This window comes from Hemiscyllium ocellatum, chromosome 16 (assembly GCF_020745735.1).
Source record: "Hemiscyllium ocellatum isolate sHemOce1 chromosome 16, sHemOce1.pat.X.cur, whole genome shotgun sequence".
Classification (NCBI taxonomy): Eukaryota; Metazoa; Chordata; class Chondrichthyes; order Orectolobiformes; family Hemiscylliidae; genus Hemiscyllium; species Hemiscyllium ocellatum.
The window spans coordinates 8,174,768-8,188,917 of NC_083416.1; the positions used below are offsets into that span (position 1 = coordinate 8,174,768).

At 47.2% G+C, this 14,150-nt stretch overlaps 1 protein-coding gene across 1 annotated transcript; it reads right to left on the reverse strand.

Annotated features, from left to right (window-relative positions):
- Positions 1-11,687: 11,687 nt before the first annotated feature.
- LOC132823138 (UDP-glucuronosyltransferase 2A1-like) lies at positions 11,688-13,217 on the reverse strand. Its single transcript, XM_060836693.1, has one exon. The coding sequence runs from the start codon at positions 13,167-13,169 to the stop codon at positions 11,688-11,690; it is 1,482 nt and encodes a 493-aa protein (XP_060692676.1). The 5' UTR covers positions 13,170-13,217.
- Between the last annotated feature and the right edge of the window lie 933 nt (positions 13,218-14,150).

The following is a 14,150-nucleotide window of genomic DNA, read 5'->3' on the forward strand; positions in this document are numbered from 1 at the left end:
TGTCATATAAAGATGTTGAAAAGGGACTGTCACAGGGAAGATGATGATGAAAAACAAGTATGTCAGGTGTTAAGGGGAGTGGAAGTTGACAGAGATAATAACAGTGAGGTGGAAGGAGAAATAGCTGAAAATGTGTTGCTGGAAAAGCGCAGCAGGTCAGGCAGCATCCAAGGAACAGGAGATTCGACGTTTCGGGCATAAGCCCTTCTTCAGGAATGAGGAAAGTGTGTCCAGCAGGCTAAGGTAAAAGGTAGGGAGGAGGGACTTGGGGGAGGGACGATGGAGATGCGATAGTCCAAGGACCTGCATGTCCTTGGTGGAGTGGGAGGGGGAGTTGAAGTGTTGAGCCACGGGATGGTTGGGTTGGTTGGTCCGGGTGTCCCAGAGGTGTTCTCTGAAACGTTCCACTAGTAGGCGGCTTGTCTCCCCAATATAGAGGAGGCCACATCGGGTGCAGCAGATACAATAGATGATGTGTGTGGAGGTGCAGGTGAATTTGTGGCGGATATGGAGGGATCCCTTGGGGCCTTGGGAGAGAAGTAAGGGGGGAGGTATGGGCGCAAGTTTTGCAAGTGATAGGTGAAGAGATAAATGTAGGGGAATGGGTCTGGGTAGGGTGCTCTTCGGAGGGTTGGTGTGGACTTGTTGGGACGAAGGGCCTGTTTCCACACTGTAAGTAATCTAATCTTATTAAACTGGAGAGGGGTCAGAAGGGATTTACCAGGATGTTGCCGGTTTGCATTGTAAGGAGAGACTGAATAGGCTGGGATATTCTTCACTGGAGCGTAGGAAGCTAAAGATTACTTTATTGAGGTTTACAGTATCATGAGGGGTATAGGTCAGGTGAATGGCAGGTGTCTTTTCCCTAGAGTAGGGGAGTTCAAGTCTAGGGGGCACAGTATTTCCGAAGAGACCTCACCAATGTCAGATTCAACGGCCTTCTTCTCTCTCTGCTTCCATATTCCCAGCGGTCTGCTCTCCCCATCCCATAGTTTTCTCTTAATCTCCCCACCTCTCCCCACCCCCTGCCATTTCACTCCCTCTTCCCCCACCCTCAGAGTCCTCCCTGGAGTGGCCCTATCCCCTGCCCAGGATTTCAAGAGCTGTTTCATTGCTCAGTCTTCACAATTCTCAACTTACTCCTTCACCTCTCTCCAAACCTTTCTTTTTCTCGCACTCTTTCTGCGGGATCTTGCTGTTCCTGCATGAGGATCATTCTATCTTCATTATGCCATCATCATTCTCCCCCACCCCCCCCTCAATTTTCTCTGTCTCTCCCCTGGATCTTCTCTCTCCCTCTCTTTCTTCCTGGATTTCACTCTCTCCATAGGTTTATTTTTCCCACCCCTCCCTCCCCGCTCCCCTTTTCTTGTTCAGATGGGATTTCGTTCTCTTCATCTCTCTGTCCTTCTATCTCTTCCCCGGTTTTTCTCTGTCTGTCTCTGTCCCCACGACCTCTACCTCTCTCTACTCCCCCTCTCATAGTCTCTCTCTCTTTCTATAGCTTACATTCCCTCTCTCTCCCTCTCTTGCTTTCTTATACACACACTCTATCCCTGTTTGTGTCTCTGGATTTACTCCGTCTCTCTCTCTCCCCTTCTCTCTGTCCCTCTAATTCACACTCTGTCTTTTCATGCCTTCTCTCTGTCTCTCTCCCTTGGGATCTTGCTCCCTCTCACCATCCCTCCATTCTATCTCTCTCTTGTCGGTCCTATTCACTCTCTCTCTTTCTCTCTCGCTCTCACGCTCTCTCTCTTTCCGCCCCCTCCCCCCATCCCACCATCCCTCCCCTCAATCTATCCCTCTATTGCTCTCTCTCTGTCCTGTTTTTCTCCTGAAGATCTTTGTCAGTCCCTCTCTTGCTGGATTTTCTTCTCCATCCTGCCCTCTATCTATCCTTCTATTTCTCTCTCTCACTCTCTTTCTCTCTGTCCTGCCCTGTTTCTCTCCTTTGGATCTTTGCCCTCTCTCTCTTTTCACATCTCTTCAGCTGGATGCCCTTTTCTCTCCCTGCCTGCTGTCTTTCTCCCCCTGCCTCTGTCTCACTGTCCCTCTCTTTCTCTGGTCTTCTCTCTCTCTCTCTGTCTCCACCTCCATCTCTCTCTCTGTCTCTCTCTTTCTGCAAGTAATGCAATGGGATCTTCCCATTCTGCATTCCCTATATTCTCTAAACTGAAAGGCGGAGGGTGTGTGTGTGTGTGTGTGTGGGGGGGGGGGGGGGGGGGTGGGGGGGGGTGGTGATGTAGGATAAAGTTCACTTAGCAGTGTTGGGGGGGCGGAGGTTGCTTGACAACTGGGATCTTGCTGTGCACTAAGGCAGTCAGTGAAAAACCCTATTAGCATGTGCCCTCCAGTTCCGAGCGCTGGGGAAGCTGGGCGGGGGTGGAATAGTCTCAATGAGGGGGTATTGCACACTGTGGGAGATACAGAGGGGCTTTTATATCCATTGGGGGAAGTGGCAACAGAGGAATTAGGAGGGTGGGGGAGTTGAAGCTGCATAGTGGTGGTAATTAGACACATGGGGGAGTGAGGATTGAATCTTAGAGGCTGAAAAATGTTCAGGGGCAAAGCATTTGTGGGATAAAATTAGGAGAAGGAATATCTAAGGGGCACGAAAGTTAGATGGGGTAATATTTGCATAGAGAGCAAACTTTTGGGGGGAATTATTTGAGGGGAGCAAAATATTTGGCAGAGAATATTTTTGCACAGGGGAGTGCAAAATCTGGGAGGGCAATATTGTTTGGGGGAAGAATATTGCGATGGGAAGGGGGTGCAAATACTGGGGGATACAATTCTGGGAGGGTAAAGTGGAAGGCCAAACTGGGAGTTGGTCAAATGTGTTGGAGGAATATCTGGGCAAAGGGGCAGAAAACAGAGGAGGGGAGGTATATGAAGAGGGCCACTGTTGGGGGACACACAAATCAAGGCAGCATGGTGAGGGAGAGTTTAAGTGGCCCACATTTAAGGGGGCCAAGATTGATAGGGGATCCTGTAGTTGGGAGGGGCATAATTCAGGAGTTTTTTGAGGAAGGGGAAATATTTGGGAGAAAAATAGAGGGGAAGATATCTGGGGTTTCATGTTTTATTGGTGCCATAATTTGGTGGAGTCAAAATTGAGGGGTCAATGCTTGAGAGCTGGAGTGGAAAAAGAGATGGAGGTAAAAATATTTAGGGGGGCCAAATATGGGGGACAATTTGGAGTAGGTCCTATTTGAGAAGAGGGTCATATTAGGAGGGGCGGCAAAATTCAGTGGTAGCAATACTGAGGGGGCCTTTTTGAGGGGTCAAGATTGAGGCAGCCATATTTGAAGGGGTCAAAGAGTGTGGTGCTGGATCAGCACAGCAGGTTAGGTAGCATTCCTGATGAAGGGCTTATGCTCGAAACATTGACTCTCCTGCTCCTCCTTTTTGATTGATCTCCAGCATCTGCAGTCCCCACTTTCTCCATATTTGAAGGGGTGGTCAGAACTGAGGGGGCATGGGCCATACTTGAGATATTGAAACATGACGCCATATTTCAGAGGTGGGGCAGGGAAAAATTAATAAGAGAAGGTGAGGGGGGAAAGAGGCAGGGGAAACAGAGCAGGACAGGTGCGGGAGGGAAAGAGAGACGGAGGGGGTGGGAGACAGGGGTGGTGAGAGACAGGGGGAGGTAAGAGACCGGGGTGTGAGAAATGGGGGGGGTGCAGGTGAGAGACGGGAGATGGGTGGGAGAGAGGGTGGTGCTTGTTAGACAGGGGGATGGGGAAGACAATGGGGAAAAATGGCAAAGGTGATTTAAAAAAAACAGAAAGTAAATCAGACAGAGAAAAGATTTTAAAAAACAGAGAGAAGAGGGAGGGCCAGAGAGCGACATTGCCAATGAGAGAGGGGGAGGGAAAGAAAGAAGAGTTGAGTGTGAGAGTGACAGACACACAAGAGAGAGAAAGAGAAAACAAGGAGAGGGAATGGACAGAGAGGAAGAGATGGAGAGAGACGAGAAAGAGAAGTAATAACAGACAAGAGGAGAGACTTTGAGAGAAAGAGAGACACACAAAGCAAGAAAAAAGAGAGAGACAAAGAGATAGAGGTTAGCAGGGAGACAGCGAGCGAGAGAGAGCAAATGAACAAAAAAAGAGACAAGAATTGATTATGTGAGAGAAAGACACAGATGGTGAAAGAGAGAGAAAGGCACAACGAAAGAGTGAGGGAGACAAAGAGAGAAAGGAAAAGAAGAAAAGAAAGACAAGGGGAGAGACTTTGAGAGAAAGAGAAAGACACAATTTGAGAAAAGGAAAAAGAGAGGTAGAGAAAAAAAGAGAAGAGGCAAAGGGAGGGAGGGGGACCGAAAGAGGGAGAAGTCAGTCAGAGACAGACAGAAGTTCAGGAAAGACACAAGGTATTGAAGAGACACTACTTACCATTATTGTGGATCCCAGCTCTCTCTCTCTCTCTCTCTCTCTCTATCTCTATCTCTCTCAATGGTTTCTCCTTTGAGGGATAGACCCTGCTACTGGGGTTTGCTCCAGCCTGGGGTATCTTCAAGGAGGTTAGGAGGTGGGTGCAGTGTGGGGGGAGGGAGGGCATTGAGATTCCAGCAGTGTATATATATACACACACACACACACACACACACACAAACACACTCACCTTTGGTCCAGCTACATGGGAGCTGCAAATGTGTTGCTGGTCAAAGCACAGCAGGTCAGGCAGCATCTCAGGAATAGAGAATTCGACGTTTCGAGCATAAGCCCTTCATCAGGAATAAGAGAGAGAGCCAAGCAGGCTAAGATAAAAGGTAGGGAGGAGGGACTTGGGGGAGGGGCGATGGAGGTGGGATAGGTGGAAGGAGGTCAAGGTGAGGGTGATAGGCTGGAGTGGGGTGGGGGCGGAGAGGTCAGGAAGGAGATTGCAGGTTAGGAGGGCGGTGCTGAGTTGAGGGAACCGACTGAGACAAGGTGGGGGGAGGGGAAATGAGGAAACTGGAGAAATCTGAATTCATACCTTGTGGTTGGAGGGTTCCCAGGCGGAAGATGAGGCGCTCCTCCTCCAGTCGTCGTGTTGTTGTGTTCTGCCGGTGGAGGAGTCCAAGGACCTGCATGTCCTCGGTGGAGTGGGAGGGAGAGTTAAAGTGTTGAGCCACGGGGTGATTGGGTTGGTTGGTTCGGGCGGCCCAGAGGTGTTCTCTGAAGCGTTCCGCAAGTAAGCGGCCTGTCTCACCGATATAGAGGAGGCCACATCGGGTGCAGCGGATGCAATAGATGATGTGTGTGGAGGTACTTACTGTCTTTAATCTCTGATATGGCTAGGAAGAACTGTTTGTTGAGTTTGTGGATTCTTCTGTAGATGAAGAACAGCAGGGGTCCTTTGCAGGTCTGTGAGAGTGTTGTCCTGAGCTGGGGTAGGGCTGATTGCAGGGAGTGTAGGTAGCGACACATGGCTGCAAGGGTGGAGCGGAGGATCCGGAGGGAGGTCTGTTGCTGGAGGCTTCGGATTTGTTGTAGGTACAGGTTGTCCTGGTTGGGTCCAAATTTTGTTGGTTGGAATGTAGTTCAGAGTCCGTGTGGGATCAGTCGGTTCCGTAGACAGGTGCTGAGGAAGGAGATGTGGCTGTGGTAACGAGTCTGTTTGAGAACGTGGCTGAAGAGTTTCTGTGCAGAGGAGATGACCTGGGGGGTGCAGTGAGAGAGGGACTCACTGAAATCCTTGTAGAGGGAGGAAGAGAGCTTCTTCAAGGAAGGCATCCTTGTAAGAGGATTCGCAGTAGGTTAAAATCTTCGAGTAAAAAATGAGGTCTGCAGATGCTGGAGATCACAGCTGCAAATGTGTTGCGAAAAAGGAAGTATGGCTACCGTCACCTGCTTTACCCCTAGGTCTGTCACTCAAACCTCTCTTTCCTCCCACCCAGTTCACCTATTGATTTTCCATCTCTCTCTATCTGGGGAACAACCTCCCCCATGTAGGGAGCAAATCAAGAGTTTTCTTTGTGACATTAAAGGGTGGGTGGGGGTGAGTGGAGGTGTGAAAGAGAGCAGCAGCTCAACTGTTCAGGAGAAAGTGAGGACTGCAGATGCTGGAGATCCGAGTCGAAAGAGTCGAGAGTGTGGTACTGGAAAAGCACAGCAGGTCAGGCAGCATCCGAGGAGGAGAATTGATGTTTCAGGCATAAGCTCTCCATCAGGAATGTGGGGAGTAAGGCCCAAGGGGAGGGGATCAATGTTTATTTCACCAGTTTCCTTATCTTCCCTCTCCTCTCCTTATCCTAGATCCAATCTTCCAACTCAGCACTGCCCTCTATCGAACTACCCTACCTGTCCATCTTCCTTCCCACCTATCCACTCCACACTCCTTTCTGACCTATCACCATCACCCCCACCTTCATCTGCCTATTGCATTCCTAGCTACCTTACCCCCAGCCTCACTCCCTCCCAATTATCTTACTAGCCCCCTTGGGTCACCCCCTCATTCCTGATGAAGAGCTTATGCTCAAAATGTTGACTCTCTTCTGCTCCTCGGATGCTGCCTGACCACCTGTGCTTTTCCAGTGCCATATGTTTTGAGTTTAACAGTTCAGTCCAGATTGTCCCTGTCCCCGTCTAACATTGATTGGCCGCCACACCTGAAATTTTCACAGAGACAAAGCTGCAGTTTCAAATCAGCTACAATGCACTTTCTCTCTCTCTCTGTCTCTCACACTCGCTGTACCACTATCTGTGGGTGGCACGGTGGCATAGTGGTCAACACTGCTGCCTCACAGCGCCAGAGACCCGGGTTCAATTCCCACCTCAGGCGACTGACTGTGTGGAGTTTGCACATTCTCCCCGTGTCTGCGTGGGTTTGCTCCGGTTTCCTCCCACAGTCCAAAAATGTGCAGGTTAGGTAACTTGGCCATGCTAAATTGCCTGTAGTGTTAGGTGAAGGGGTAAATGTAGGGGAATGGGTCTGGGTGGTTGGCGGGTCGGTGTGGACTTGTTGGGCTGAAGTTTCCACACTGTAAGTAGTCTAATCTAACACCAATTTATCCCACTAGGGAACATAAAATTTTCACACAGACTGACACAAGGTGAGAGTGGGACTGAAATTAACCAGTACAGTCAGCAGGTTTTACTGTTAATCAGCTTCTGAGAATGAATATCGAGATATAGTGAAGAAGGAGGTTGGTATGCTCTCTTTCTGGGCAGAGCATTGAGTATCGGAGCTGGGAGGTTATGTTTCAGCACTACAGGATATTGGTTAGGCCACTGTGCAGTTCTGGTCTCCTTCCTATCGGAAGGATGTTGTGAAACTTGAAAGGGTTCAGGAGGGTTTGAGCTCTGGGGAGAGGCTGAATAGGCTAGGGCTGTTTTCCCTGGAGCGTCAGAGGCTGAGTGGTGACCTTATAGAGGTTCATAAAATCATGAGAGGCATGGATAGGATAAATAAAAGGTCTTTTCCCTATAGTGTGATAGTCCAAAACTAGAGGGCATAAGTTTAGGGTGATAGTGGAAAGATATAAAAGGGATAGAAAGGGCAACTTTTTCACACAGAGAGTTTGTGTGTGTGTGGAATGAGCTGCCAGAGGAAATGGCGGAAGCTGGTACAATTATAACATTTAAAAGGCATCTGGATGGGTACATGAATAGCACGGGGTTAGAGGGATATGGGCCAAGTGCTGGCAAATGGGACTAGATTAGTTTAGGATATCTGATTGGCGTAGACGAGTTGGATCGAAGGGTCTGTTTCCGTGCTGTTCATCTCTATGACTCTATGACACTTTACTGAGAGACAGCAAGTGATTACAGGGATCTAGAATCCAGTGGATGCCTGTTCATTGCACAAATGATCATGAATTTATTTAATGCACTCAACCTCCTGCCTGGCAATGGGGTGAGGGACATTGCATGACTGTCCCATTTTCTCATTGACATTTCATCAGGAAAAACTGGAAGTTAGCTGATGAACATAAACTGCATTAAAAGATGGTTCCAATCAGGGCAGTGTCATTGACTGTACACAGTATCTGTCTGTGTATGAATGTCTCTGAGTGTGTTTGTATCTATCTCTGGCTGCAATGGACACACAGCGCCCTGAGGAGAAGTTTGTATGAATGAATGAATCAAAAAGTGATGAGTCCCTCTCTCATGCTTAAACTGACACAATGCCAACCTCTGCTGGTCCTCTGTGGGGATGGATCAATCTCTGATCACATCCATCACACAGTCCTCCAGGGAGAATGAATTGATCCCTGATCACATCATTACCCAGTCCTCCAGGCTGTAAAAATAAAATAAGTCAAAACCTTGGGCTGGTATGGGTGGCTCAGTGGTTAGTACTGCTGCCTCACAGCACCAGGGACCAACATTCAATTATTTACTCTTTATAATTAGCAGGGAATTAGCTCAAATGATAGAGCGCTTGCTCAGTATGCAAGAGGTAGCAGTACTGATGCATGCATTCTCCAATGTTTACTCCCTTCAGTTTAAGAGCTGTGAGGTTATACTGCAGTTCGATAGAGCCCTGGTTAGACCACAATTGGAATATGTGTTCAGTTCTGGTCACCTCATTGTAGCAAGGATGTGGAGGCTTTAGAATGGGTGCAAAGGGATTTACCAGAATGCTGCCTAGATTGGAGGACATGAAGAAGGATGCGAAGTGGCTTGATAGCAGTGTACAGGATGATGAGAGGCATAAGAGAGTGGATAGCCAGACTTTTCCCAGGACAGAAATGGCTATCATGAGGGGGCATAACTTTAAGATGATTACAGGAAAGTTTTGGGGAGATGTTAGAGGTAGGTTCTTTACACAGAGAGTGGTGAGTGTGTGGAATGCACTACCGGTGTAATAGTAGAGCCAGATACATTAGGGACATTTAAGCGACTGAGGATAGGCACATGGATGATAGTACAATGTAGGGTATGCAGGTTAGTCTGATTTTAGAGTAGGATAAAAGGCCGGCACAACATCGAGGACCGAGGGGCCTGTACTGTGCTGTACAGTTTTATGTTCTATGTTTTCATAATCTGTCTTTCCCTCTTTGTGAGCACCTGTGTACAAGAGCATTCATTGTTTATTTCCATTTTAGGATGGTAACATGAGTAAACGTTATCTTTTCTTCTGCTGTAGCCATGACCTAAAACCCTGTTTAATATCTATTAGTGAAAGTCACAACACTCAAAATGTCAAGTACCTCCTCTGAACGCACGTCTTGTTGCTGACAATTGAGAGGTGAGGGAGAACAGGGAAAATTAATCCCGCTATCTCTCTCTCTGTATCTCTCTATCTATGACAAGAGTTAGTAAAAACAAATGTGCTGTGTGATGTGATGATTCATTTGACTTTATTTCAAAACCAATAGTTAAAATGCAGTCTGTTGTCTTTAATGAAATTTTCCATAATTGACATTTCAGTTCCAAAGGGTTACAATGACTGTGACTCAGTCACTATTGCGATACATTACCCCATAACAGTAATCTCTATTAGTATAATTAATGACAATGAGAAACAGGGTTCATTTGATACAGATATTTAATGTTCTATCGGAAATTGAAAGCTTCAGAAAAATGTCAACGATTGAAATGTTTAAATAAAGGAATCAGATGACCACATCAATCAGCTGACCCACAACGGTTTGCTAAGATCCATGAGATCAACATGAAACAAACAAAATGGACATGAAATGTCATGAACATGGTTTATCAAAAGACAATGAAAAGTAGACAATCCACAACAAGATCATTCTTTCCAAACTTGTGAGATAAGGTTCACATTTAGGAAATTAAAGACGACTCCTGCAAGTGCCAGTCTTGTAAATAATGAACTGAGACGCTGAAATGAAGCAAAATAGTTTGTACTGCAGAGAGCTGCTTCAGGGAGAGCGGTGGAGATGGCATTGTGACTGTGGGTTGGAGAAGATTCTCTTTAGGCCTTTCAAGGAGGCAAAGGGTCCACTGATTAAAGAAAGAATCTCTGAGCACCAAGAGCTCAAAGAACAACTCCTTGGATAAGCACATGGATGATGATGGGATTGTGTAGGGGGGTAAGCTGAGAATAATTCACAGGTCGGCGCAGCATTGAGGGCCGAAGGGCCTGTTCTGTATTGTTCGATGTTCTATGTTCTACGTTCTAACTCGAATATTTGTTGCAGCTGATAGAGGACATCAAATAAACAACTATGATCTCTGGTTAAAACTGTAAACTCCTTTTAATTTCCTGTTGTACTGGACACTATCTCTCATTTTTAAGTTTTACCTCTGAGCTTGACCTCACATCTTTATTATTTTACTTGGGGTTAGCAGGTAAAGAGGTATTTTTTAATCAAAGACTCCCTACAGTGTGGGAGCAGGCCATTTGGCCCATCAAGTCCACACCAACCCTTTGAATAGGCTGGGGCTGTTTTCCCTGGAGCATCAGAGGCTGAGGGGTGACCCTATAGGGGTTTATAAAATCATGAGGGGCATGGAAAGGGTAAATAGGCAAGGGCTTTTCTCTAGGGCGGGGGTGTCCAGAACTAGAGGGCATAGGTTCAGGGTGAGAGGGGAAAGATTTAAAAGAAACCTAAAGGGCAACATTTTCACGCAGAGGGTGGTACGTGTATGGAATGAGTTGCCAGAGGAAGTGGTGGAGGTTGGTACAATTACAACATTTAAAAGGCATCTGGATGGATATATGAATAGGAAGGGTTTAGGGGGATATGGGCCAAGTGCTGGCAGGTGGGACTAGATTTAGTTGGGATATCTGGCCTGCATGGACAACTTGGACTGAAGGGTCTGTTTCCAGGCTGTACATCCCTATGACTCTGAGTGGCACCCCACCCTGTCCCTGCATTTCCCATGACTAACCCACCTAGCCTGCACATTCCTGAACACTATGGACAATTTAACATGGCCAATCCACCTAACCTACACATCTTTGGCCTGTGGGAGGAACCCCACTCAGATTGCGGGAGAATGTGTAAACTCCACACAGACAGTCTCCCGAGGGTGGAATCAAATCTGGGACCCTGGTGCTGTGAGGCAGCAGCGCTATCCACTGAGCCACTGTGTCACCCCATTCCTTTCATTTAAGAAAACCTTGCAATTATCTCCTCATTCCTTCTGATAAGCTTGTGAACTATATTTAATTCATAAGAGGTATAGACTTGTGCTCGAAAAGAATCTTAGGTAGACAGTCAGGAGGCTGGAAGAACACAGCAAGTCCAGCAGCATCAGGAGGTGGAGAAGTCGACGTTTCGGGTGTAACCCTTCTTCAGGATTCTTAAGCATTTTTTGTCGTCAATGGGAAGTTGAAAAGAGTACAGTCCATTCACCAGCCCAGTGGATTCAGGAACAGCTTCTGCCCAGCCGCTATTAGACTGAAGAATGGACTCTTGCACCTCAAATAATGGGGACCTTCCCAACATCGCCCTTGCCCAGTGTACACCCTGTACAATGTAACTTGTATGCCCCGTCTGAGCTGTTTTGATCTGTGCATCCTTGCTAAATGTGATCAGCCTGTACTGCTCGTAAACAAAGCTTTTTATTGTACTTCGGCACACGTGACAATAAATAATTCAAATCAAATCACAGCCCTCCTCAACGGGTCATAGTAATTATATTACTCATATCGAAAGGGAAAATGCTGGAAAATCTCAGCAAGTCTGGCAGCATCTGTAAGGAGAGAAAAGAGGTGATGTTTCGAGTCTAACTGACCCTTTGTCAAAGCTTTTATTACTCATATCAAATAGATGGATCCTACTGAGATTTTTGTTTCTTCCTTCCTGCAACATTACAAAACCCCTTCAAGAGTAAAACCAACAGGACTGCGGCACCTATGGATATGGATAGGAAAAAGGCAGCAACGTCCACACAGTAGTAAGCATACCAGGGGAGGCGATAGCATTCAGACTGTAAGTAAGCTGCACCTCTGTGCCGAGCAACATGCTCAATCCAGAAAACAGCTCTCTGCATCGGGGACTGCGGCTGGTCCCTGTGCAGAGCCGACAGCCTCTGCATGCTAACCCGGTACGAGGAGTTGTTTATGACTTCAGTGAGAGCCCTCAGTAGATCTCCGGACTGCATGGCCGCAGCGTCGACCATTTTGGCCGCCCCTCTGACTTTAAGCCTGAGCAAGTTGTCGAACTGATCGTAAAACAATGGCAGGCCGACAACTGGAACCCCGTGGTAGATCGCCTCATAGATCCCATTGGTCCCACCATGAGCCACAAAGACTCGTGTCTTAGGGTGCCCCAGCAGGTCATTCTGAGGGATCCATTTAGCTAGCAGTGTGTTGTTGGCAACGTTGGGAGGGACTTCCCCGTTATGTCTCCAAATCACTTTCTGAGGTACCTGAGCAAAGGCTGCTGCTATCTTCATTGTGATGTCCAGAGGCAAGGAGTTGACCAGACTCCCTAGAGACATGACGATGATCCCGTGCTTTCCTGAGCTCTGAACAAACTCTTCCATCCCCGCAGGCAATGGCTTCGGTGACTTGCACTGGAAGCCTCCGATGTACACGATATTCGGCATGGTGGGCCTCGGAAATTCGAAGACAAAATCGACCCTCACCAGCCAGACGTCGGCTCGGAGGAGAACTGTCTCGATGTCCGTGTCCGGGCCTAAGTATCTCCTGCAGGCTTCGTTGTATATGGGGTGAATAAAAAACTCAGAAATGAACAGCTCAAGAAGATGCTGTAAAACATTCCGTGTTCTCTGAAGGAAGCTCATCTTGTCCGTCAAACGTGACCCAAGTAAGGGGACGTAGGAAAGAGGCGAGGGGGCAACGAGGAAATGAGATTCTCCCCTTGTGATCCATCGGACATTGTAGACTAAAGGGGCTTTTAAATAGTAGGCCAGCATTGGACCAATACCAAGAGCAGGGTCAGTAAGTATCAGGTCAAAGTTTGCTTCTTTGAGTTGTTTTGACAATTCTTTGTTTTCAAAAATTCTCCGAATGAACTCTCCGGCCCAGAGGTGCCATTCACGCAGCAATGATATCATTTGACTCTGGACCTGAATAAAAGCCCATGGGGTCCAGCCCTGCCTTAGGGATGTCAACGTCCTCTTTAGAAAACACTGTATTCCACTCGAGTCGTCAAACTTGGTAGTTCCGCCCTGCAATTGGACAGTGATTGATTGATAGAGATCGGGATCCTCTTTGATGTACCAAGCCTTTGAGGAGAAAAGCACTGTGATGTTATGACCATTGTATCTGAGCTCTTCAATGAGAATCTTCATGTTGATCCAATGGCTTCCATCCACTGGTACAACCAATATCTTCGCTCCATAGATAACTGGGAAAGAGAGGCTGATGATGGCACCAAGAACACATGAAATCAGTCGTCTGCTTCTCAATTCACAATAGTCCATTTCCATAGAAATGATAGGCAGGCCCTGTCATGGAATTTAGCAGGAACATTAGTGATCCAATATTAGATCGGTAACAATCTGATCTACTTAGCCTGCTCACCTCCAAAGTTAAGAATCACACAACACCAGGTTATAGTCCAGCAGGTGATTGTGGAGCATAAGGATGAAGGAGCAGTGCTCTGAAAGCTAGTGCTTCCAAATAAACCTTTTGGACTATGACCGAGCATTGTGTGATTTTTAACTTTGTCCACCCCAGTCCAACACCGGCATCTCCGCATCACACCTCCAATGAGTTTTGCGTAGATTCATTGAATCTCTGCAGTTCAAGTAGGGGCTGTTTGGCATATCAAATGTCCAATGACCCTCCAAACAGCATCCAAACCTCCCCCACCCCTTCCCCGGCTTGCAAAACCAGAGACGCTACAGGGTAATTTCCCCATGACCAAACATGCACATCTTCGGACTGTGGGAGGAAACCCAAACACCCAGAGGAAACACACGCAGACACAAGGGGAATGTATAAACTCCCCACAGACAGTCACCTGAGGCCAGAATCAAACCCGGGCCCCTAGTGCTGTGAGACAGCAGTACTAACCACTGAGCAACCGTACTGCTCAATTTTTGATCTATTCTGGACCTTATTAACATCTCTCTCCTCTCAAGCCTGTAACTCTGAACAGAAAAGCAGCCCAATAATGTGCCACAATTATCTCAAAATCTGACTGTTTGTAGGATGTTATTTTTATCAGTGTCCAGGACAATATTCTGGGATAAAGCATGTTCGAACTGACAAGGGAGCTTGAATTCATTGACAGGGTCTGACTATGCAGGAGCATTGCATCTGAAATG